The sequence below is a fragment of the Diceros bicornis genome, chromosome 30 (assembly GCF_020826845.1).
Source record: "Diceros bicornis minor isolate mBicDic1 chromosome 30, mDicBic1.mat.cur, whole genome shotgun sequence".
In the NCBI taxonomy this organism is placed as follows: Eukaryota; Metazoa; Chordata; class Mammalia; order Perissodactyla; family Rhinocerotidae; genus Diceros; species Diceros bicornis.
In genome coordinates, this window is record NC_080769.1 from 9,770,111 (window position 1) to 9,797,290 (window position 27,180).

Consider the following 27,180-nt stretch of genomic DNA (forward strand, 5'->3'; position numbering starts at 1 on the left):
AGCAACTAGAAGGATGTGCAACTATGACATACAGCTATCTACTGGGGCTTTGGGGAGAAAAAGGGGGAAAAAAGGAGGATTGGCAATAGATGTTAGCTCAGGGCCGGTCTTCCTCATCAAAAAGAGGATTGGCATGGATGTTAGCTCAGAGCTGATCTTCCTCACAGAAAAAAAAAAAAAAAAGAGAAATTCTTGTTAACTGCTTGGGTGCAGATGGGCCCTGAGCTTTCTCAGCGTGTAGGCTGAAGGCAGAAAACAGCTGGCGACAAGGTTGAGGCTAGAACCAAGGTTGTAGGCGGAGCTACAGGCAGAGGGCAGGGCACATACACAACGTGGTGGCTGAAGGTGAGAATTTTCATCAAAAGCTTTTCTACCCTTTTAACCTCAAGTTCCTACAGCCCATACAAGGATTCTCCAGTAATGATATGCCTGCCAATCCATGAAATAGATTTCCTTCATTTTATCAATCACATCCTTTGATCTTTATTTCCCCTTATTTATTTTCTTTACATTGGACACTGTGGTAAACTCTAATTGTTTCCTTTACCTTTAAAATGACTTTGGAATAATCTTATTTTTTTCTTCTTCTTCAAGTAATTATTCCTAATCTTACATATCATCCAGGGCTTCCCATACTCTGCTGTGAAATACCAACACCACCAGGAATTCTTCACTTACAAATGGGTCTAAAGTTTCTCTGCCAATCAAGTTTGCTATGATTCAGTTTCACCCACTGAAATTGTGGGTGGCCATGGTGGAGTTCATGAAAATCTTTTTAAATCCTGATTTACTAATACATTTTACCAAGAATTGTTTATGGACATTAACAAGTGTATGTTTTGCATCTATTGAATTCATAACTATTTTGCTATGTTAATGTTTGTTTGCTTTACAAAATATTAAATGTTTATGTAGCCAAAGGAGGCTGTTCTATAAAATAATTTCTGGGTTTCCTGCCTTGCCTTAAAATGACTCTTCACTAAATTAGACAGAGTTCATAATTGTCTTCTTAAATTTACTACTTCTAAAGACATTTACATCTTTAATCTTCATCTAATGTATTTTTACATGTGGTGTGGGGTAGTGGATCCAATTTTGTTTCCTGCAAAGGGTGGCCAATTGTTGTACTAGTACTTATGGATAATTTGTCCTTGATCTATTGATTTGAAATTCCACATTTATTAAACAATATATTGCTATATATACACCTGTATTCATACCTAGATTCTTCTGTCCAGTAATATACTTATTTATGCCCATAGCGTACCCTTTGATTATAATAGTTTTATATTGTTTTAATATTAGTGGCAAAAACATAATGCTAACTAAAGTTTGCTGCATCTTACCATGCTAGATGCTTCACAGACAGTATGTTATGTTCATAACTACGCCATGGTGTAGGAACTGTCATAATTTTCTCGTTTGTTGGAAGAACTTTATTGAGATACAATTCATGTGCCATGCAATTCATCCATTTAGATCTATACACTTAATGTTGTTTAGCAAAAGCACAGATTTGGGTAACCATCATAATTTTGGAGCTTTTTCATCATTTCAAAAGCACCCTTTAGCTGTCAAATCCCCCATTTCCCTTCTCTCTTAATAGCTGGTGAACACAATCTTTGTCTCTATAGATTTGATTTTCGAGACTTCATATAAATGAAATCATACAATCTTTTATGAATGGCTTCTTTTCACTTAGAACATTTTCAAAGGCTCATCTGTGTTGGAGCATATACAGCTCACATCATCTTGCCTTTTAGAGTTTGTCCACATGAAAATACACTTTGTCAGCGACTGACCAACAAAAGCTGGGACCAAATCTGCTTTATTTACTTCTACAGCAATTATTGAGAATGTTGTCACTAGCAGTGCAAGGAGCAGAATGTGGCCCATCTGCAGGAGTGACCTCAAACACCACCAACAAAGTCCTACACTCAGGCAACTGTAGCAAAATCTCATATGTCCCGTAGGTCTTCTTTCAATTAGGAAATTATCTAAGGACAATCTATGACCCTTACACTGCATACAAGAGGTTAAGACTAATCTGCTGATCTTTGGTGTTGTTGCCAGTAATTAATGAGGCAACAGATGGGGTAAATAACAACATACATACCCAAAGTGAACCACAACATGACATACTCTGCCACACACACAAACATGTAACACAAAGGTGCACAGAGAATTCTTCCTCTGGATTTATTGTTAAGCTTGATTTAGGTATTCATACAGTGCTTTGAATAAGCCTCAAGAAAGTGTCATTAAGCAGCTGCACACCAAATGGCCATACTTGATATAACCCAAGGCTTCTTGAGCATCCAAACTATGTAAATATGTATCATTGAAGCTGAAACCATATTGTGCTGCTCTGTATCTACACCCAAGGTTCACATTCAGGATCGCCCAGTGAGGGCATGAAGCACAGCAGATTCTCTGGACCAGCTACATTCACATGAGTTCTTTTTTTTTTTTCCACAGCCCATGGACAGAATGACAAACACAGAAGAAGGTGATTCACCAGCAACAGCTGTTGCTTGATTCAGACAAATATTGTTTTCCCAGGCTGTGGTGCTGGGTATTCTGTGAAAGAGCATTCATTATTCTCACCATCATCCTGTATGGGCTTGAGGTTGAAGGTCCTCCCCAGGTGGTAGGGTACTTGTTCAACCAGAAAGGTCATGAAAACAGGGTGTCACACATTGTAGGTGTAATCTCACTTTTCCCCCTACTCATCCCATGTTTGAAACTGATTTATCTGAAAGGATCAGGTGTGAGAGGGACAAGATAATTTTACAAAATTTATGAAGATGTATTTTCCCCACCACATTGGCTGGTGTGACTCACTGTAAATGAGTTTGGTGAGCACTGTACACAGTCAAGCAGCTGCTGTCTTCACAATGTAAGTCTATCTCAATCCATTAACAGAATCCAGGTGGTTACAAGAGGATTAAGTGTGAATTCTGCAGACCCACTTTTAACCAGGCTGTAACATGCAAGGAGTAGCAACTAGACTGCCCTATCACTAGAAAGAAAAACACGTCATGCACAGGGATGCTCAAGGCCTAATCACAAAGTCTTAGAATAGATTTATAGAACCAACTAGAATGCTATGCACCTCAGAAGACCCTGAGATTCACACTCAGGATAGCGCTTCCCACACTTCCCATATTCAGTTTCTCTTGCCTTTGAATCACCCTAATTTTATTACAGATGAGACAAAATCCAATGGAAAATTATGACGACTTTACAACATCTTTTACATTTATAAAGTTTTTCTCCACAGTGAGATCACAGGTGAACATTAGCAGAACAATTTTCCTACACATCTTCTATCAGTTGGATTTCTCCCCACTGCGAAATCTCTTATATATAAGAAATACGTATTTCACTGAAGAAATAGAGGGCTTTCCATGTTTCATAATAGCATGACTTCACTGTCACTCCTTACATGCTCCTCTGTGAGCAGATGCTGATGGCTTTACCTCATTCCTTACATTTGGAGAACATCTCTGCAGTGTGGTCCCTTCATATCTTTGAAGTGAACTGAGACTATTGAGGGCTTCACCACATTCCTTACACTGAAAGGACTTCTCTTCAGATGAGTTCTGTAACCATACTTAAAGGAAGTGGGAAAATTGAAAGCTTTTCCAAATTCCTTCCATTTATAAGTTTCTCTCCAGTGTGAGCCTGTGAATGATAATGTATGAAGAACTGGTCACTGTTTTCTAACATAAACATACGTTACACTCAATAGGCTTCCACGTAGTGAGAGATGTTAAAATGTTTAAGGTCTGAGGAAGCACTAAAGGATTCCCAACATGTGTCACATTTAAAAGGCTTCTTTCCAGTGTGAGTTTTTATGTGGTCAATAAAACCTGAGGATTGAGTGAAGGCTTTCTCACAATCCTTACATTCATAGGGTTTCTCTCTAGTATGACTATGCTTGTGAATGATTAAATATGAAAAAGTGGTAAATCTTTTCTGAAATACATCACACTCAAAAAGCTTCTCTCCAGTGTGAGTCCTCAGATGGCTAGTCAGTTTTGAGGAAGAAGCAAAGGCTTTCCCACGTGTCACATTTAAAAAACTTCTCTTTGGTGAGTTCTCCTGTGGTGAACAAGGCTTGAGGATTGAGTGAAGCCCTTCCCACATTCCTTACATTCATAAGGTTTCTCTCCAGTGTGAGTTCGCTTGTGACATTTAAGGTACCTAAAACAAATAAAGCCTTTCCCACATTCTTTGCATTTATAAGGTTTCTCTCCAGTGTGAGTACGCTTGTGAATGATTAAGTATGAAGAACTTGTAAATCTTTTCCTACACATATTACATTCCAAATGCTTCTCTCCACTGTGAGTTCTAAAATGGTTAGTCAGGTTTGAGGAAGTGGCAAAGGCTTTCCCACATTTATCACATTTAAAAGGCTTCACTCCATTGTGAGTTGTTATATGGACAATAAGGCCTGAGGATTGAGGGAAAGCTTTCCCACATTCCTTGCATTCATAGGGTTTCTCTCCACTGTGAACTCGCTCATGACAGTTAAGGCCTGCGAAAGAATTAAAGCCTTTCCCACATTCCTTGCATTTATAGGGTTTTTCTCCAGTGTGAGTACGCTCATGAATGATTAACTGTGAAGATCTTGCAAATCTTTTGTCACATGTATTACACTCAAAAGGCTTCTCCCTACTGTGAGTTCTCAAATGGTTACTCAGATTTGAGGAAGCAGCAAAGGCTTTTCCACACGTATCACATTTAAAAGGCTTCTCTCCAGTGTGAATATTTACGTGGTTAATAAGGCCTGAAGATTGAGCAAAGCCTTTCCCACATTCCTTACATTCATAGGGTTTCTCCCCGGTGTGAGTTCGCTTGTGACGGTTAAGGTCCACCAAACACCTAAAGCCTTTCCCACATTCTTTGCATTCACAAGGTTTCTCTTCAGTGTGAGTACACCTATGAACGATTAAGTACGAATAACTTGCAAATCTTTTTTCACATATATTACACTCAAAAGGCTTCTCTCCACTGTGAATTTTTATGTGCTTATTGAGGCCTGAGGATTGAATGAAGGCTTTCCCACATTCCTTACATTTATAGGGTTTCTCTCCGCTGTGAGTTCGCTTGTGACATTTAAGGTACACAAGACACTTAAAGCCTTTCCCACATTCCTTGCATTTATAAGGTTTCTCTCCAGTGTGAGTACGCTTGTGAATGATTAAGTATGAAGAACTGGTAAATCTTTTCCCACATACATTACACTCAAAAGGTTTCTCTCCAGTATGAGTTCTAAAATGGGTAGTCACTTTCGAAGAAGTAGCAAAGGCTTTCCCACATATGTCACATTTAAAAGGCTTCTCTCCAGTATGAGTTTTTATGTGGCGAACAAGGCCTGAGGATTCAGTGAAGGCTTTCCCACATTCCTTACATTCATAGAATTTTTCTCCATTGTGAGGTCTTGTTTGGGCCTGAAGAGAAAACTGATTGACAAATGCTTCTTTTTGCATGCTAGCATGCCAGTACACAGCATCTGAAGTAGGGCTGATGGCCTTTCCCCACTGATTAAACATGGAAACTTTCTCTCCAGTAGAGGTTTTCTTGTACAGAGCAAGGAAGCGTTTTCCATGCTGATTATCCTCATGGGTATTGGCTCCCTTCTGCGTTCTCCTGTGTGTCTTCAGGCATGAATGTTCACTGACGACTTTCCCACATTGCTCAGAATCATTGAGTTCCCACCCATTGTGTATTTTTTCCTGTTGATGAAAAAATGAATGATAATTCAAAGATTTCTCAAATTCATTAATTTATCCTACCCATCTCAAAGCAGAAAACTTCATTATGATGATCATGATTTTTATCATTTCCATTACATTCATACACTTCCTACCCTGTTCATTTCTTTGAACTTGAATGATGGAATGCCATCTACTCCAATCTTACAAGATTCCTGTACAATTTCATGCAATTGTTTAAAAACTCAATAGCAAGTTATATAAGTGGGAATGAGTCCTTGCGGGAGTTCTGAAGCAACAACTTTGAAGCTAGGTTTAAAATATTCCCAAATTCAACACATTCAGAGTACCTCTACAAAACCATTGCTCTCTCTTGGGCAAATACCACTCATCTCAAATATCTAGAACTTGCGCACATGTTCTATCTGATGAAAATCCCAATCTTCTCTAAATGTGTAAAATAAAAAATATCTCTTTTCAAACTTACCATTTCAATCCTATTGCATGCTTTTCCCCAAAAAATATCCTGTGGAATTGCTAAGTTTTTGGTTTTAAGTGGAGTTTCCCATTCTAAAATTAAAAAAGATAAAATACGTAGGAATTTACAGAAAGACATGTACATCAAAAGGGTTAAAACTAGTAAGGCTCATTTGTATTATTTCTAAGTTAAACATACTAAATAAAAGGCAAGACAGATGAGAGAAGTTTCGCAATTTCAAAAATCTTCCAACGGTAAGGATGTATACTCAAAAATTCAGTAGTTGATTAAAATGCTTCTATGAAAATTAAATACGATGGGGAAAAGAGACAGAATATTATCAGAGAAAGAATGTAGGAAAGTTCTAGACAAACAACATATGCCAAATGATCAACATAACACAGACACAAGATTTTTCTGAGTTCACAGGAAATTTTAAGTAAAGGTAAAGTAAGAACGTATCATAAGCTGATGATACCCCAAAGCATCAGAGACGAATGACCTCAGCTTTTTAAGAGAAACAATGTCTTAAAGTTTCCTCATTGTCATTCCAAACATACTGAAATTTTCACTGACCAGGGAAGTTCTTCACACTCACTCACCTTGGAAGACTCCTCTCTCTACTGTACTCAACTCTTCTTGTTCCAACCAAGAAATGAGATTGGGTTTGAACAATTGATACTCTGTTCAGAGGAAAAGACATATTAATGGAAAAGTCCTCTGTAAAAGATGACAAATATTCCCATGAATCAACTCATAAATTTCTAATGAATGGAAAACATTATTTCAAAAGAGTTAATGCAAATACGCTCTCCTTCTGTCTATCAAAGAGCTGGTTGTCTCTGGTCCCTGAAACCCATACATTAAAAAGTATTAAGACTTTTATTGAAAGAGCAAATAAAGTAAATGCAAAAAAGAAATGTTCATTCTCATGGTGAAAGCACTACATTAGTAGTTGTCAAACCTTGTTGTCCATCAGAATCTTGTCTACTGTTTTCATTAAAATACAGATGTCTGGGGATAATGCCAGAGTTTCATTCACTACGTCAAAAGTGGAGTTTGAGAATACACATTTCTAAGAGTGATGGGGATGATGTTATTCCTAGGACCACAATTTTACAGAAACCACACTAGATTAAAACCCATTAGGGTAGAGATTATGTCTCTTAGTTTCCATTACGTGCAGATTTCACATTACCAATACTGGAACACAGTAAATATATCACATATATCTGTTGCATAAGGGGCTACAAGAATCAGTGCAGCCTTACCTACTGTGGTCAGGTTCTTGTAGTTCTCCAGCATCACATCTCTGTATAGATTTTTCTGAGTTGGGTCCAGTAAAGTCCACTCTTTTCGGGTGAAGTGCACAGCCACATCAGTGAAGGTAACCAAGTCCTAAACCATCACATACAAGCTGGCTTCAGTTGATCTTCTATCTAAACTCACTCACGGTTGATATCCTCCAGTTATGGCGTTAATGGAACCTCTAATGCATGAACTCACCTCACCACAACTAGACTAAACGCTCTTCTCCTCTTAATTCCCTCTGGCAGCACAGTACTAAGCAAATCAGAGAAACTTGAAAAAGCCAATTAATGAATAAATTATTTGAAAAATGCACACTTTCATCTTCATTACCCTGAGAGAGCAGGCAGCAAAACACAAAAAATATGCAGTTGCTATCATGAAACAACAGTAGAAGGTAATTATCAAAATACTGCGATTACTTATATGAACCAATATGAGAGGCTCCACTTTGGGTGGGAATTCAACAGAGACTCAGTCCTTGAGTGGCTTGACTTCCCTTAAGAAGCCCTGGAGACAGGTGTACCTAGAAAGAAAGGTGTCTATCTAGTGGATGTGGTGTGTCATTTTGTAGAAAGATATACTTTCTAATTACCTGAGAACAATTTGTCAAACACTCAGTCACCATCCTTTCTGCCTCTATCTTTTCCTCAATAAGGCAGAAAGAGTCCTCAGACAGAAGACCTAGGAGAAAAGAAAGAAGGCATGAGGACTCAGAGACGACTATAATTCCCACATTCGCAGGCCCGGAAGTCGTTCCATTCTAGCTGGAAATTCTCAAATATCCCTGCACACTCAAGAAATCTCATACAAATACACACTACTGCCATCAAATGTCAGAGTAGTCCTATCTCACCTGAAGGCACAAAGGGGATTGTGAGTCGTGCTGTCCGTCAGGAAAAACAAAACTCTTTCATTTTACAGGGATGGAAACTTAAGCTTTCACTAATATGCCTCTTCATTTGTCAAGGCAATAAAATTGATGAATGAGATTATGCAGCCACTCTACCTAACGAATATATACCAGGAAGCTGACAGAGAGAACAGCATTCTCTGGCCCACTTAGGCTTCTCCTAGACAGACAAGTAGCACAACTGCTACTTGTAACTGCTACTGCCAGTAACATCAAATGCCATTTACCAACGATCATCTGCACCAGAAGATTCACTGGAATCTTATAGCTCACTTATATATTTGGAACAACGTGAGTATTGGAATCTAGTCTTTCATCTTTAAAGTTTCTGATTTCTGAACACAAATCAAGTATGCCTGATAAAAATTTAGTATGCAGTGAATTTAGAATCCTTTGAATGTACAAAATAATGTACACTATCACCGTATTTTTATATGACTTACATGCTTAAGTAAGTATTTTCACTATATGCATGATGTACAATTCCACCGGACAGCACTGGTCAAGACTGCTACTGGGCATATAAAAGAAAGAAAAATGTATTTTATTTGGTCTACGTTCTTGAGCTTCCTTTGATGGATACTGGAGAAGTTTGAAGCTCTGGGCTTCCTTTTAAGTTTTTATTGCTGCCTTATTCAATTTTTATTCTCACAATAAATAATGAAGAATTTATGTCCCTGTTCTAGGCACTTAGTTGAGAGCAGTAACTTATACAGAAAAGGTCCTAGGCATTAAAGATCCAACACTCTTACTGAAGAACAGACAATAATGTAATAACTGACACACCAATTCATAAGTGATATGGGAAAAAAAATCAAGCAGATGAGAAAATAAAGGTTGTCTCACACCTACAAACACACACACACACACACACACACACACACACACACAGAAAGCACATATTCTTTTGGTTCCTGAATAAGAAAATGGAAGAAAAGAGAAATAATCATTAGGTTTTCCACATCTGACACTAAAAAATTAGAAAAAGTACATCAATGTTTTTACAAAAGAACTCAGAATATGTTAAAGTACTAGGAAGGCCCCACAGGTCTGGGCTGGAAACATTCTAATCAACAAGTCTGTGCTCTCGCCTTGCCTTGGGAAAGGGGCAGTGCCATATCATACTTTGCTCCACATTTGTCTATTTTACGCATCTTTTCAAACCACCTTTTCATTTTACTTATCAGTTCTATTTCCTAGCCACATGGCTTTTATATTTATTCCTTTCTTCATGTTTAATTGCCTTTTAACAATCTGTATTTGAAGGTTAACTTCTTTTCTTAAGAATCAACAACCTTTGGAGAAATGTCAGTGTCATGGCAGAGTGAGTTGTTCCCTTCGTCTCTTCCCTCAAAATAACCACCAGTAGGAAATCCATAGACCAACAAAGGACTCTCTGCACAGTACACTAGAATGCCTGAGAAATCCATACATCTATACATCTGAAAGTGGGTTGACTGGATTTCTTAGATGTGGTGGAACCAGGGAAGCAGTGGTGGCAGGTCCCAAGACCGGAAGTGCCAGGAACCATGGCCACACTGGCAACTAGAGGCCCCAGGAACGGATATAACACTTATGAATAGAAGCCCCAGGAATTCAGGCAGCCCATGCTCCAGAGGCACTGCAGGCCCACCACCAGAGGCTCCAAGAATTTCAATGATACCTGAAAATGAGCCCCCTCCACCGACCCTGGTGGCAGCACCTTCCGACACTGGTCCTGCCAGCAGCAGTGGTGTAGCCCATAACCTGAGATTCCAGGATTCTCACCAGCACCTGAGACCAGAGGCTGCAAGAGCTGCAGTGGTGCCTGTGATTCAGACCCCAACAGCAGAACCCCCAACAACAGCCCTGTCAGCAATGAGTGTTGCATACAATACCCTAGGCCCCAGGCAGCAGTGGCCGTGCCAGTGACCTGAGCTTCCACGAACTGCATAGGCACTAGAAACCAGAGGTTTAGGAAGCCACAACAATGCTCATGACCTAGGTAACCCTCCCCTTGTGGCTGTGACAGAGGCAGTGCCACCTATAACCCGGGCCCACTCAGCAGCAGCAGCAAAACCCACAAACCAAGCATCCCTAGAAGCACATTGCCAGCACCCTCAGATAACCCAGGAGCAACAGTGCAGAAGGCACACAGCAGCAGCGCATGAGCCCAGGGAGAGCCTGTGGAGAGCCAGGCAATAGCAACAACAGGATGCGTGAGCCCGATGCCTTCCAGCTTTAGAAATGCCTGCAACTTCAGCCCCCTCATCCATAGCCTGGTGCCTGCAGGCACCTGTATGTCACAGAGATTCCCATGACTCTGGCCCCCACCCCACTCTACCACACCACAGTGGTGGAACCCACAACCTAGGCAACTCCAGAAGCAGCAGACAGAGGTACTTGCAGCTCGGTGACCCCGGGGTGACACCCACAACTGCTGCAGGGTCATAAGCCACAAGGTACCAGCAACCTCAGAGGCACAAAGAGCACAAGGAGGGCAGTGACAACTCCTCTGACAGACGGTGGAGGGTGGAAAACTAAGGCTCTCAAACACAACCAGGAGTAGCTCAGAATCCAAATAAGCAAAGCCTTATCCAAGTAAGAAAGGTGTTTGCTACCCAAATGCAACAGTAGAGAAACAACTCATCAAGCATCGTGAAAAACTACAGAAACTTGGTACCATAAAAAGAAAATAACATTTCTCCAGGAACCAAACTTGTAGTCACAGAAGACTGTGAACTAACAGAGAATTCAAAACAGCTATCATGAAGACACTCAATAGGTTACAAGGAAACTCAGAAAGACAGCTCACTGAGCACACGAATAAAATTAATCAACAAAATTAACTTCAAAGAGACTGAAACTCTTAAAAAACAAAACCAAACCAAACTCAGAAATTTTGCAGCTGAAGAACACAATAAATGAGATTAATAAAGTAGAAAGCATTGGAAATAGAGCAGACCATATGGAAGAGATAATTACTGAGCTCAAAGATAGAAATCTAGAAGAGTTTCAGGTAGAAGAGGACAGAAAACTAAGATTTTTTAAAATATGGAGTGACTGTATGAGAAATATTTGACTCAATTGGGAAAAGCAAAATAAGGATAATGGGTATCCCAAAAGGAGAAGAGAGGGAGAAAGGAGTAGAGAGTTTATTTAAAGAAATAAGAGCTGAGAACTTTGCAAACCTGGGGAAGGAACTGGATATACAAGGACACGAAGCTAAGGGAACACTAAATTGTCTTAATGCTAAAAGACCTTCTCCAAGACACATTATACTAAAAGGATCAAAAGTCAATGACAAAGAAAGAATATTAAAGGTGGCCATAGAAAAGAAAATAACTCAGAAAGGAAGCCCCATAAGGTCACCAGTGGATTTCTCAGCAGAAACTCTACAGGGTAATAAAAAAGAGTGCAATGATATATTCAAAATATTCAAAGATGAACACTGTCAGCCAAGAAGACTCTCTCCAGCAAGGTTATTCTTCACATATGAAGGAGAAATAATGGCTATCCCAGACATACATTAGCTGAAAGAGTTTGCCACTAGACTTGCCCTAAAAAAAATGTTGCAAGATGCCCTCCTTTCTGAAGAAAATGACAAGATATCCAAACCTTTGAGCAAAGTGATAAACATACAAAATAAAAACACAGAAAATTAACATAGCTAAAAAGTCCGTATTACATAAACCAATCTAAAGATTCAATGCAATCTCAATCAGAGTCCCAATGACATTCTTCACGGAAATAGAACAAAGAATGCTAAAATCTACACAGAACCAATGAAGACTGCTAATAGCCAAAGCGATCCTGAGAAAAAAGAACAAAGTTGGAGGTATCACACACCCTGAATTCAAAATATACTACAAAGCTACAGTAATCAAAACAGCATGGTACTGGCAGAAAACCAGATACACAGATCAATGGCACAGAACTGACAGCCCCCAAATAAAACCACACATCTATCGACAGCTAATCTTCAATGAAGGAATGAAGAACATACAATAGAGAAAGGAAAGTCTCTTCAATAAATGATGTTGGAGAGCCGGCCCCGTGGCTTGGTGGTTAAGTGCGCGCGCTCCGCTGCTGGCAGCCCGGGTTCGGATTCCGGGCGAGCACCGACGCGCTGCTTCTCCGGCCATGCTGAGGCCATGTCCCACATACAGCAACTAGAATGGATGTGCAACTATGACATACAACTGTCTACCGGGGCTTTGGGGGAAAAATAAATAAATAAAATTAAAAATAAATAAATAAATAAATGATGTTGGGAAAACTGGACAGCCACACACAAAAGAATGAAAGTAGATCATTATCTTACACCATATACAAAAATTAACACAAAATAGATTAAAAAATTGGATGTAAGACCCAAAACCATAAAACTTCTAGGAGAAAACATAGGCAGTATGCTCTTTGACATACATCTTACGGAAATTACTTTGAATATCATGTCTCCTCAGGCATGGGAATCAAAAGAGAAAATAAACAAGGAAGACAACATCAGACTAAAAGGCTCTGCATGGCAAAAGAAACCATCCACAAAATGAAAAGACAACCTACCACTTAGGAGAAGATATCTGCAAATCATATATCCAATAAAGGGTTAATATTCAAAATACCTGAAGAACTCATACAAGTAAACAAGAAAAAAACAAACACCCAATAGAAAAATGGGAAGAGAATATGAACAGATATTTTTCCAAAGAAGATATCCTGACGGCCAACAGGCACATGAAAAGATGTTCAACATCACTAATTATTAGGGAAATGCAAATCAAAACTACAATAACATATCACCTTATGCCCATCAAAACAGTTATAATTAACAAGACAAGAAATAAGTGTTGGAGAGGATGCAGAGAAAAGGAAACCCTTACACACTGCTGGAGGGATTGCAAACTGGTGCAGTCACTATGGAAAACAGGATGGAGCTTTCTCAAAAAATTAAAAATAGAAATACGATATGATGCAGCTACGCCACTACTGGGTATTCATCCAAAGAACATGAAATCACTAATTCAAAAAGGTACACGCACACCTATGTTCATCGCAGCATTATTCCAACAGCCAAGACTTGGAAGCAACCCAACTGCTCATCAATGGATGAATGGATAAAGATATGGTATATATACAATGGAATACTTCTCAGCCATAAATAAGACAAAATCTTGCCATTTGTGATTAGGTGGATGGACCTTGAGGGTATCATGCTAAGTGAAATGAGACAGATGGAAAGACAATCACCATATGACTTAACTTACACGTGAAAGATAAAAAAACAAATACACTTGTAGAATAGACTGGTGGCTACCACAGGGAAAGGGGGTGTAGGGAGAGCAAAAGGAGTAAGGGGCACATGTGTAACGTGGTGGATGGCAACTAGATTTTTCATGGTGAACACCATGTGGTCTGTACAAAATTCAAGATATAATGATGTAAACCTGATATGGAGACATTATAAACCAATGAGACCTCAATTAAAAAAAAAACAAAAACAAAGGGCTGGCCCAGTGGCATAGCGGTTAAGTTCAAGCATTCTGCTTCAGTGGCCTGGGATTCGCCGGTTTGCATCCTGGGCACAGACCTACATACTGCTCATCAAGCCACGCTGAGGTGGCGTTCCACATAGAGCAACTAGAAGGACAACCATGACATACAACTATCTACTGGAGCTTTGGGAAGGAAAAAAGGAAAAAAAGGAGGAAGACTGGTAACAGATGTTAGCTGAGAGCCAATCTTTCTCAAAAAAAAAACCCAAAACCAAACCAAACAAAAAAACCACAGTAACTTTAATAAATCAAACAAAGAGCAACAGGCCGAGTGCTGATCTACAAAATGGTTTTTGAATGGTGTCAACCACTGAAAGTTCCACGGTTCATTATCTTTGAATCAATATCACTCTCACAATCCCACAGTCCTTATTCTACAGTTCAGAAGACTAAAACTCAGAAACACATATGGTCACAAAATCCATGTGTCTAGCCTCACAGTATAACTGTCCTTACAACCAGGGGTCTCAAACTGGGGGTCCACCAACGTGTTTAGTTACTAAGTGCCTATATAGGGCCGGCCCCGTGGCTTAGCGGTTAAGTGCGCATGCTCTGCTGCTGGTGGCCCGGGTTCAGATCCCAGGCGCGCACCGACGCACCGCTTCTCCGGCCATGCTGAGGCCGCGTCCCACATACAGCAACTAGAAGAATGTGCAGCTATGACATACAACTATCTACTGGGGCTTTGGGGGTAAAAACAAACAAACAAACAAAACAAAACAAAAAACAACTAAGTGCCTATACAGAATGTTTCATCTTTCATTATCTAATTGAGGTATAATTAACGTACACTTAAATACACACATTTTAAGCATTTGCTGGATGAGTGTTGACAATTGCATACACTTGTAGTAAAAACCACCTGAGACAAGATACAGAACATAGTTATCTCCCTACAAAGCCTTCTTGCTCTTTCCAGTCAATTCCTTTCCCCTTGCTCCCAGACAAGCAATTTCTGAGTTGAAAGTTACTAGACACACTATTCTGTATATGCACATTAGGCAGTTCACATAGCATTTTCACAGGATACCCCAATTGATTTTTCTTCTATTCTTTAGTTAACAATATGGGCAAAATACACATATATTTTTTGTGAGGAAGATCAGCCCTGAGCTAACATTCAATGCCAATCCTCCTCTTTTTGCCAAGGAAGACTGGCTGTGGGCTAACATCTGTGCCCATCTTTCTCCACTTCATATGGGATGCCGCCACAGCATGGCTTGACAAGCCGTGAGTCAGTGCGTGCCCAGGATCCGAATCGGTGAACCACGGGCCACTGAACCGGAGCGTGCACACTTAACTGCTATGCCACCGGGCTGGCCTCTGGGCAAAATATATTAAAATCTCCCACTAGACTTGTGGATTTGTCTATTTCTTCTGATTCCGTCAAGAGAGTTTTATATATTTGCAACAATTATTATTGAGTGGAAATACACTTAATTTTTTTTAATCTTTGGAGAAACACAACCTTTTTTCTTCTTTTTTGCTGGGGAAGATTTGCCCTGAGCAAACATCCATCGCCAGTCTTCCTCTATTTTATATGTGGGCTGCCGCCACAGCATGACTGACAAGTGGTGCAGGTCCGTGCCTGGGATCCGGGCCCACAAACCCAGGCCACCGAAGCAGAGCATACTGAACTTAACCACTACGCCGTGGAGCCGGGCCCGAAACACAACCTTTTACCATAATGACCTCTGTAGCTGTATTACTGCTTTTAACACTGTTGTCTGACATGAGGACCAGCTTGTTTTGAAGAGGTTGTTTTGCATCTGATGGGTCGCATTATGTCAGTTTGGATGCCAATGTTTGCCGGTACAAAGAGCAGCACAGAGCCTCGACTGCTGAAGGCACTACCGGTTGGTGATCAACAGACAACACAGATCCTTCACACCACTCTTCAAGTGTTCCTAGATTATAGCTAAATAGCTCTTCATAACACAACATATCCCAGTTTTCAGAAATATATTTAGTTACTCTAAAAATGTGAGGGTGGGAGGAACACTGTCTTCCGTGCACTCCTCCACCAGCCTCAGCTTCTCTGCACACCAGTCAGTTGTTTCCCATGGCCTCCTTATATGGATACTTAGTGTTCTAGGTCATGCACCAACAGTGGCACCTGATTCCCTTTCCCAATCTACCCATCACTCATGGCTTGTCTGCATCCAGAGGGTTGCTTACTGCCTGCCCAGTGACTGTTGACTACCTCTGGTCCTGGCAACCTAGTCAACTGCTTCACCATCCAGTGGGCTTCCATGATACTTTCTCCAACAAGGTCTGAAGTCCAGCCTTGAGGAGAGGGCACCCCTACAAGTTTGCTTTTCCTTAGGGACTCTACATCAAATCTAGGATGTTTTTTACAATTCTCCTTACATCTTTACGTTACAGTTCTCTTGTTTAAATCAAAGTGTGATTTCTGTCTCCTGATTTCATGCAGACTCACACACAATTGAGAAGAACAATGACCCCTGTGGACGAACGAGGGAAGGAGAAGATTTAGGGATATGTTTAGTCGAGCTTTTATACCTGAGCAATGAGCTAAGCTCCTTGCCAATAGGAAAGACATTCACAGAATTCACGGGTCCTCACCAACTTTATCTTCAGAACCTTCATCAATTGTTTCACCATGGCACAGCTAGCTCATTGGGACACCAAGTGGCAAATAGAGAGGGTGACGTGGATATTACCAAGCGATATGGAGCCTTCAGTGCTTTCTGGCAACCTGCATTGTTGGGGGAGTCTTCTGGTCCTTTACCTGTAGAGCGATTCTAGCCCCCTAGATATGTCAGTGTCTATAAAATATCAAACAGGAGGGGTCACTCTGGATGATCAGTCAGAATCAAAGGCCTCATCCAGGTAGGAGATGGAATCTTCAGGTGGACTAGAAAACCACTATGTTTATTAACATAAACATTTGCTAAGATTGATGATAACATAAGTGAATTACTGATTAATTCCTTGAATGAATTTGCTATTCATAAAATTAGAACACATTCATCCTTTCTATTTTCTTTTTTTTAATAATTTTATTTACTTTTATTTTTGTTTCCCCAAAGCCCCAGTAGATAGTTGTATGTCATAGTTGCACATCCTTCTAGTTGCTGTATGTGGGACGCAGCCTCAGCACAGCCAGAGAGGTGGTGCATTGGTGTGCGCCCGGGATCCGAACCTGGGCCGCCAGCAGCGGAGCGCGCGCACTTAACCGCTAAGCCACGGGGCCGGCCCTCTCCTATTTTCTCTTGATTCACATCCTTTGAACAGACATCACTTCTTTTTCCTGTTAGGTATGCATGGAAGATTAGAATCCTCCTGGAGCATTTTCCCCAAATAAAACGTCTCTACTGTCAAATCTGGGAGTAACCCTTGATGCACTCCCCTCTCACCCCAGAAATGAGATCAACCAAATATAGAACCCTTTCCCCATCTCCTACTCCCGTCCCTTCCAATATTGGTAACTCCTATGACTTTTCCATTCATGACTTAAATATTTATCAACTCCCCTACCTTCACCTACTAAAACATAGAGAGAGAGAAACTGATACTGTCTCTCCTTAGCTCCAGAACCCTCATCAATTTGTAATAATATATTTATGTTCTTGAAGAGATGTTTGCCTCCTCCAATAGTTTACAAGATTCCTAAGAACAGCCTTGAATCAAATTTTTTCAGAGCACTAATTAAAGGTTCAGACGTTCATTAAGGGTATAACCTCCAGTAAACGAAGACATGAAGTTTCAAAATGCCTGGATTCTTTCACTTTTACCTTCTATAAAACTCTCAAGTCATTTCCTTTATTTTGTTTTCCATAACAAGCATCCACATCTAGGTTCCATGATCATGTTTTAAAACTCACTATCATAAGATTCTATCCTGATTCCACGTCTTCATGACCATGTTTCCTGAAGGCCATTCCCAAAGCAGGAGTTAGTGGGCTCTATTTAAGTTGTAAATGGATTCAAGTCTCTCTCCTGCAAAAACATTTCAGAAGTTTCTACGGCCTTAGAATATTGTCCAGAGCACCTCACTCCCCTGGTCCTGTCCCTGCTTTCCACTCTATTTCCCACCACTCTGTCTGTTCTGCTTCTGCCAACCCTCTTTCCTGAGGTTAAGAAATACACCAAGGTCTCAACTACGCTGGATTTTGCTCATCAAGTTCCCTTCACATGAAATGTTCTCACCCACTCCACAATTCCTCACAATAGCTCAATGACTTGACTAGGTCAATCCTACTCAGGCTTTGCTTCACAACTTAAAACTCAATCCCTCCCAATACATATTACCACCTCATGTTAAGCCAGTCTGGTGTCCATATCACAAACTTGCCACTATTCATTTAAGATCTGTATTCTCAAACAGACGGGGAAGCCCCATGGTGGCTGTACTATGTCCATTTTGATGGCCTCTATTTCCCTGTCCCTGCACCGTTCCTAGCTCATTAAATGAATTCAATAATCACTTGTGGATTCTCAGGCAACTGCCATTCCTCACAAAGACGTTACAGTATACTATGCACAAATAAAAGAAACAAAAAAATAGAATCACAACCTAAAAATCAAAGACGACTCAAACAAAATGCACACAATATAATACAAACCAAAACAGTATTTTTGCAAGATTTTTGTATTTTTACGCAGAATGACAGTGGATAGGATATTCTTTTTGAAAACAACAGCTTGAAAATTAAAATTTCTTCCTTATGTTTCTCCATAGTTTTTACACGTTTTTAAAAAGTTGATTCAGAAACTACAAATGGCACAAGACCTAGAGAAGGAAATTTACAATATCCAGCCAAAGTAGATGCACATTTCCCTTTCACTAGAAAACCAACATGAGAAACTTACACTGAAAATACACCCCCACAAATGTAAAACAACACATACAGAAGTTTATTCACTGTAGGTGATTAACAGATGTTAAGACAATTGTTAGAAAGCTGGCTGGGAACAACATATTCTGAGTATCAAAATATCACCCCACATGTGACCTGTTATTCACCAGGAAAAGTCTACCTTTAAAACAGAGCGCTTTGGTCATCACTACCTTAAGCAAGTAATCAAAGGTGGCATGAGTAACTGAGAGATGGCATAAATTTCTGTCTTTCCCTATGTAATGCAATTTCATGTACACATCACCTACATCATCTTTGGAAGTCTCCACACCAGGAGTTGGTACACTTTGGTCACAGGCCTGTTTGTGTAAATAAAGCTTTGTTGGGACACGGCTATGCCCATTTATTTACTTAGGTCTATGGCTGCTTGCCCACCACAAAGGCAGAGCTGAGTAATTCTGCCACCTTATGGCCTGCAAAGCATCAAGTACTCACTATCTGGTCCCTTGCAGACCAAAAGTTTGCCAACGTCTGCTCTGGACCCAATTACCAGTTGGCAGGAAACACAAAATATGCAGGAAACATTTAAGCACACTGTGAAAAAAAAATCAGAAACGTCAAAATACATGACTTTTCAAAAGAACACTTGTGCCTTTTCTAAAAGTCAATATAATGCGACAAACAATATCAACTGATCTATCATAAAAAAGAATAAAAGAGATAAAAAATTGCCATATATAAATCTTGATAGTGTCCTAGATACAAAAACATTTTTTGGAACAAAGTGGAGTAGTTTAGTTTTTACAGAGAGTAGATACGAGATGACATCATTATCTCTAATTTTTTGGTGTGGAATAATAGTATTGTGCTTTTAGTAGGATCATGTCTTTGTCTCTAGGAGAAGTATTTAAAGGCAAGTATCATGAATGTAACTTATTGTTAACTTACTCTCAAATAGTTCACCATAAAATGTATTTATCTATGGAGAGAGTAAACATGCAAAATGCTACAAATGGGTGAATCTACTATAAAAAACAGTCATTCTACTGGATATTCACATTTTCTGTAGGTTTTAAGATTTTATGAAAGAAAAATATAGGGAAAAAAACAGTGCAAATTCCTGTTAACGGAAAACTGAATTATTCTAGAACCAGTGTCGCCAAGTCTCCACCTGTTTCTCCTGGAGGCCCGTTTTGAAGTCCTGTGGGGATATACGGGCCTAGAAGTTCAGATGATGAGACAGCTGAGTCTCGCTGCTTTTTTTTTTTTTTAGAAGACTTCCGGTCTACATACGTTTATATTTATAAACAAAAATACGCACACCCCTGACAGCTGTGAAATGTGAAACAACGGAGTCCCTTACGTCTAAGGGCTTTAAAATGGCGCTGGGGAGCCATTAAGGAAACGGGGGTCACGCGAGTCCTCGTGGAGCAGAACAGGAACTCTGAACTGAGGACCCTGGAGAAACCTGCAGCCCCTCCCAGTGACGGACTTCTGCCTCCCACCAGCTGCCTCAGCGATCAACTACGTTTAGCCAAGAGTAGGTTCCTGCCACCAACGCCAATTAACATTCTGTGTAACGCAAACCCCCTTCTTTAAAAGCCCCTTTTCCTCCCTAGCGGCCACTATGGGGGTTTCTACCTGAATCTGTGCTCCCGGAATTGTAGTTCTATGAGCCCCAAACAAACGCCTCTCTGCCTCTCATACTGGCCCTTTACTTTTCTCCACTTTATTTCACACCTGACAAACTACCTTCCCTTTCACCTTTATGTAACGTTCAAAAATAAAGAACAAGCAAAGACAAAGGCAGATTCTCAGACGACACATTCGTTCGCACAGGAAAAGCAGAAGAGGCCCCTGAGCCAACTTTCCCCCGGACTCACGGGAACACGACGGGGTCGCCAGGTCCGTGAGAACCGGAGCGCGCGGGGCCTCAGCAACGGGACTCGAGCAGCGGAAATTCTTCTCCTTCCGGAGAAAAGTCCCGAGGTTACTTCGGAGGCTTCTGAACAGGGGAGCCCAGGGGATGAAAACCCCCCGCACACGCGCCCTTCCCGCCCCGGCTCCGCGCGGGGACAGCGGCCGGGCGGACGCGAGCGGAGGGGCCCGGCCCCTCTAAGGAGGCCCCTCGGGGTCACACCTGTCCTTTACCGCCCTCCGTGCCTCCCAGGGCGCTCCCTGCACGCGGGCCTCACCAGGGACGGGGAAACCTCCAGAAGACCGACGCAACCGCCGCACGAAGCACGGAGCCACCGGACAAAAAGACCGCGAGAACTGGTGACGCCACTTCCGCTTCCTGGTTCGAGCCTTAAAGGCGGGGCTCCAGGACCCCGGCTGCCAATCACGTCCATCCATTTGAGAGAGAGAAATTGCAGTTCTCCCCGCGTAGAGGCGGGTGGCCCTGGGGCCGGCTAGTTGTGGGTGCTGACGGCCGAAATAGGCCCCGCGGGTCAGGTAGAGGATGGAAGCCGGCCTGTGGGATGAGGGCGGCGCCCAACCGCGGGTGTGGGGTTGGGGGCAAGACCTGGCCCAGCCCAGAGTTTAGAGGTCCGAAGGGAGAGGGGCGGGGGCTTAGGCCACTGGGTGCTCGTCAAAAGCTTCTCGGCCCGCCTGTCCTCGCCTTCCTAGAGCCCTTTCCATGCTTCTTCTGTAATATGCCAGCCACGCCATGAGATGGCCTATCTGCTCCTTTCGATCAATGCCGTATTTAACCTTTATTTCCCCTTATTTGCTTTTATTTATATTGGACACCATGCTAAACGCTGATCATTGATACCTTTGCGTTTTCAGCGTAACCACATTTTCTGTAACTTTTAAGTTTTTTAAATTAAATATGTATTTCTTTTTTCATTTTCCGATCTTACCATAACGTCCAGAGCTACCCAAACTGAATTTTGAAATACCACTGATACCAGGCATTCTAAACTCAGGAATGGTTCTAATTGTTCTCCAGGAATCAAGTTAGCAGTGGGTTTCAGTGGGTGGCCTTTGTGGAGTTAATAAAGGTCATTTAAATCCTGATTTATAAGCACATTTTACCAAGAATTGTTCAGGTGCATTATTAAATGTGTTTTATGTACCTATTGAATCGATGACTATTTTGCTACAGCAATGTTTCATCTGTTGTTTATGTTGGGGAAGAAGGAGAATCCCCCTCCGCCCTTTTCCTTAAGGTTCTTCTGGCTGGCCAAATAATTAAGAAGACAGGTTAGCAGGAGAAAATAATACCAAGTTTAATAACATGTATACATAGGAGAAACCAGGGAAACTGAGTTTCTCAACATAATCCAGAGATTCTCCTCTTAAATACCATCTTCAGCTAAAGACAAAGGAGGATGTTGGGGGTGGGTGGTGTTTTGGGATTTCAGAGGGGAAGAAGACAATTTACATGAAGAGGGAAATGTAAATGTTTGTCTGACAGTGCTTTGCAGGGCCACCTATAGAAAATGTGGCTGGAGAGACAGGAATTATAGTAATCAAGAGTGTGTAGATTTAAATCTTCTTCTTCCGTCCTGATAAGAGTTTTCACAGATAAGGTCATCCCCACCTCTTCCCACTACACAGAGGGAGATACATTTACAAATGTAAATATTTGGTAAACAGAACTTTGTTAAGAATGTGCTTAGTGAGGACCCTGCCAGCCTGTCTACACCCAGAGTTAAATTCCTTTAGGCAGTTTGGGGGAGGTCAAATCTGTCAGAGAAAATAATCAAGGTAAAGAGATATATTTCAGGGTGGCCAATTTTGATCTCCCACACTTACAAAGTATTTAACATTTATGTAGCCAAGAAAGCATTTTTTTAAAAATAATTTCTCGGTTTCTGGCCTGGCCTTAAAAATTCACTTTGAACTCTAGATTACAGACAGATTTCCTAATTTTCTTCTAAAATTGTTTATCTATCTATCTATCTATCTATCTATCTATCTATCTATCTAGTGAGGAAGATCAGCCCTGAACTAACATCTGTCAATCCTCCTCTTTTTGCTGAGGAAGACTGGCCCTGAGCTAACATCCATGCCCATCTTCCTCCAGTTTATGTGGGACACCGCCACAGCATGGGTTGACAAGTGGCGCATTGGTACGTGCCTGGGATCGGAACCCGGGCCGCCAGCAGCGGAGCGCGCGCACTTAACCACTACGCCACTGGGCTGGCCCCTAAAATTTTTTATTTTTAATCACATTTTAATCTTGGATCCTCACACAGTGTATTTTGGCATGTAGTGTGGGGTACTGGATGCAATTAATTTTCCTCCAGTAAGATGATCGGTTATTGTAGTATCATTTATTGATGAACTATCCTAACCTACTGATTTCAAATTCCACCTTAATTAAACAGTATATTCCTATATATACCGGTATCAGTTTCTAGACTCTTCTGTGCCAGTAATATTTACTTATGCCTATAGCACACTCTTTCAGTTATGATAGTTTTATATTAACTTTTCATATTTAGTGGTAAAAATATCATTGTAACTAATGTTTGTTGCATCTTAACGCTCTAGGTGCTTCAAAGATATTAAATGTTCTATGCTGCTAATGATTTTGCTACTCTCATTATTTTCTCTTTGGTTCATGTTTTGGAACAGCTATATTGCAAAATAATTCACCATGCCATACACTTTCTCCATTTAAAAAGATACCACTCAGGGGCTGGCCCCATGGCATACTGGTTAAATGCTCACGCTCCGTTGTTGGCGGCTCGGGTTCGGATCCCGGGCGCACACCGATGCACCTCTTGTCAGGCCATGCTGTGGTGGCATCCCACATAAAGTGGAGGAAGACAGGCACAGATGTTAGCCCAGGGCCAGTCTTCCTCAGCAAAAAGATGAGGATTGACATGGATGTCAGCTCAGGGCTGATTTTCCTCACCAAAAAAAAAAAAAAAAAAAAGGATACCACTCAATGTTTTTTAGTATGTTCAAAGAGTTATGCAACCATCACAATTTTATAACCTTTTCATTACTCCAAAAGCACGCTTTGGTTGTCATAACACCATTTTCTTATTCCCTTAAGATCTAAGCTGCCATGAGTCTAATTTCTGTCTGTATATATTTGCATTTTCTAGACATTTCATGTAAATGAAACCATACACACTTTTGTCAATGGTTTCTTTTCGCTTACTATGCTTTTCAAGGTTCATATGTTGTAGCATATATCATTCCTTTTTATTGCTGAATGATATTCCCATGTATGGATATAATGCATTTTATTTATCTCTTCATCAGTTGATGGACATTTGGGTTGTTTCCACTTTGGGGATACCATGAGCAATGCTGCTATGAAAATTCATGTGTATCTTTTTCTGCAGACATATTTTCATTTCTCTTGGGTCTCCTATCAGAGTTCTCCAGAGAAAAAGAACATATGGCCCTGGACCATACTGTAACATCACGAAGATCATTTATACATATAAAAATGTTATATAATGAAATTTATAAAAATCTATATATCTAATGAAATTTACTATGGAAATGACTCATGACGTGACTATGGAGGCAAGTCCCATGATCTGTTTGCAGTTGCAGACAGGATGCAAGAAAAAACTTGCCCAGTGATTGTCTCATCTACAGCTCATTACTCAAAGGTTGCACCTGCTATCATATAGGCTTTAAGGATTAAAGAAATCCTTCATCAAGTCCCCTTTATTTACTGTTTCATAGCATAAACTCCGCCACATGAGAGAGACAGAGAGAGAACAAGACAGCAAGAGAATATGGAGTGCCAGGTCTCTGCAGCTGATGTGAAAGTCCTAAAGAGTCATGTGGAAAAACTAATAAAAAATGAAATCTTATAAAAGTTTTCTGAGTAAAAGATTTTTTTTTGCTGATAAGCATGCAATTAAAAAAATCACAAAAGGTGACCAAAAAAACCTGGAGAGCAGGAAACCCTGTGGTGCAGTTCAAAGACCTGAAACCCAGAGACACTGCATAGATTCAGGTCTCAAGGCCTGAGAGCCAGGAGCACAAAAAGCAAGGGAACATTATCCCAGCTCAAGAGTGAGGCAGAGAGAGAATTCAACTTTGCTCCACCTTTTTCTCCTACTCAAACCCTAAATCAGATTGGATGATGCCCACCCATACTGGAGAAGACAATCTGCTTTACTCAGTCTACTGCTTCAAATGCTAATCTCCTTCTAAAACACCCTCATGGTCATACACAGAAATAATATATTACCAGATATCAAGACTTCCTGTGATGCAGTCAAGCTGACACATAAAACTAATTATCACAGGTATATACCTATAAGTAGAATTGCTGGGACATATAGCAACTATATGTTTAACATTTAGAACTACCAGACTATTTCCCCAAGTGGCTGGATCAATTACAATCCTACCACCAATGCATGAGGGTTCCAATTTCTCCACATCCTTGCTAACGCTTGTTATTGTCCGTCTTTTACATTTTAACCCTCCAGTGATGTGAACTGATAGCTCATTGTGAATATGATTTGCTTTTCTCTAACGATTAGTGATGTTAAGCATCTTTTCATGTGCTTGTGACCATTTCTATGTTTTCTATGGAGAAATGTCTGTTTAAATCCTTTGTTCATTTTAAAATTACATCCTCATTTTATTGTTGAGTTGTAAGTTCTTTATATAATCTGTAAATATTCCTTCTCACATACATGATCACATATATGAGTTGCAAATATTTTCTTCCATTCCACGACTCCATCCACTTTACTGAGAGTGTCTTTTGTATTACAAAAGTATTTAATGTTAATAAGTGTCCTTTGAAGTACAAAAGTTCTTAATTTTGATAAAGTACAATTTACCTATTGTTTCTTTGGTTGCAAGGTACTTTAGATATCAGATCTAAGAAGCCATTGCCAAACTCAATGTCATGAAGATTTTCACCTATTTTTTATTTGGCACTTTTACAGTTTTTGGTCTTACATTTAGGTCTTTGATCTATTTTGAATTAATTTTTGTAAACAGTGTAAGGTTAAGGGCCCAACAATATTCTTCTGAAGGTGGATATCCAGTTGTCTCAGTACCATATGAGGACAAGATTATTTTCTTTCTCCATTGAATTCTCCCAGCACCCTTCTCAGAAATCAATTGTGAATATATGTCAGAACTTATTTCTGGACTCTCAATTCATTCCATTAATCTATATGTCTGTCCATAAGCCAGTAAACACTGTTTTGATTACTGTAAATTTCTGGTAAGTTTAAATCAGCTGACAAGTTCAAGTCAAAGAAAGAAAAAAACTGAGGCAAATGGGAAACATAAAATGACTAAATGAAATCCAAACTTAATACAGTTACATCACTTATAAATGGACTAAATGCTTTTATAAATGGTAAGGATTATTAGTGTGGATGCCATAAATATCAAGATTAATGCAAAGTAAGAATTTGAGTTGAATCCTAGACTACATGAAGGACAAGCATGAGAAAAGGTGAAATTTGAGTGATTAGTTAATAGTATTTTATCAATGTTAATTTCTTGGCTTCAATAATTGTACTATGGTCACCTAAGATGTTAACCCTACAGGTAGCTCAGTGAAGGATATACATGAACACACTGTCCTATTTTCATGACCTCTCTGGATGCCCAATTTTATTTCAACATGCAACATTTACTAAAATCCAGATTTTAAAAGTTTCACCTCTGTGATGTTTATAAAGAGACATCTAAAAACTGTTACAGTAAGATTGAGAAATAAAGGAAAACAATATGATATAGCTACATAAAAATCTGACAAAATAGATTTTACTGGAATGCACATTCTTACACATAAAAAGTTACAGATAATTTTTGAAAGGTTCAAATCACCAAAGAAGTACAACAATTTTAAAATGGTATACACCTAATAACACAGCCTTCAAAATACAGCAAACAAAAATGGACCAAATGATAGGAGAATTACCAAAGCCACCATTAGAGCGGAATATTTTAATACACCACTCTCTGGACTAGATAGTGCAGAGGAACAAACATTCAATAGCCACCAAAGACTTGAACAAAACAATGAACAAGCTGGACCCACAGACACGTATAACACTGCTGACTGCAAGGATACAATACATGTTCTTTTCTAGCTTAGATGGGACACTTATGAAAATTGAGCACAAACAGGCGCAGGAAGCATATCTCAAGCATTTCCAAAGATTAATAAAATTCCCTAAACACAATGCAATTCAGTTAGCAATCAATAACAAAAACACAATAAAAACACCATATGCTGGAAATTTAGAAACAAATTTTGTAAAACGCCACCTGTCAAAGCACAAACTGTGGTAGAAATTAGATATTTCTAACTGAAAATTTAAAGAAAAAACTACTTAACCAAACTTTGTGAGAGATTCAGCTAAAGCAATATAAAGATAATCAAAGCCTAAAATGATTGCATAATAGGAAAGAAGAAAGTCTGAAAAATAATGAGCTGTGC

At 40.1% G+C, this 27,180-nt stretch overlaps 1 protein-coding gene across 3 annotated transcripts in view; it reads right to left on the bottom strand.

Moving 5' to 3' along the window:
• Positions 1-27,180, bottom strand: part of LOC131394410 (zinc finger protein 266-like) — a 194,388-nt gene that overhangs the window by 134,357 nt on the left and 32,851 nt on the right. For all 3 annotated transcript variants that reach the window (XM_058525769.1, XM_058525768.1, XM_058525772.1), the window contains 3 exons: positions 8,105-8,193; positions 7,473-7,599; positions 6,804-6,884 (listed from right to left, as the gene is read on the bottom strand). In XM_058525769.1, the coding sequence (XP_058381752.1) occupies positions 6,804-6,884; positions 7,473-7,599; positions 8,105-8,193 (297 nt within the window). The remainder of the gene's footprint in view (positions 1-6,803; positions 6,885-7,472; positions 7,600-8,104; positions 8,194-27,180) is intronic.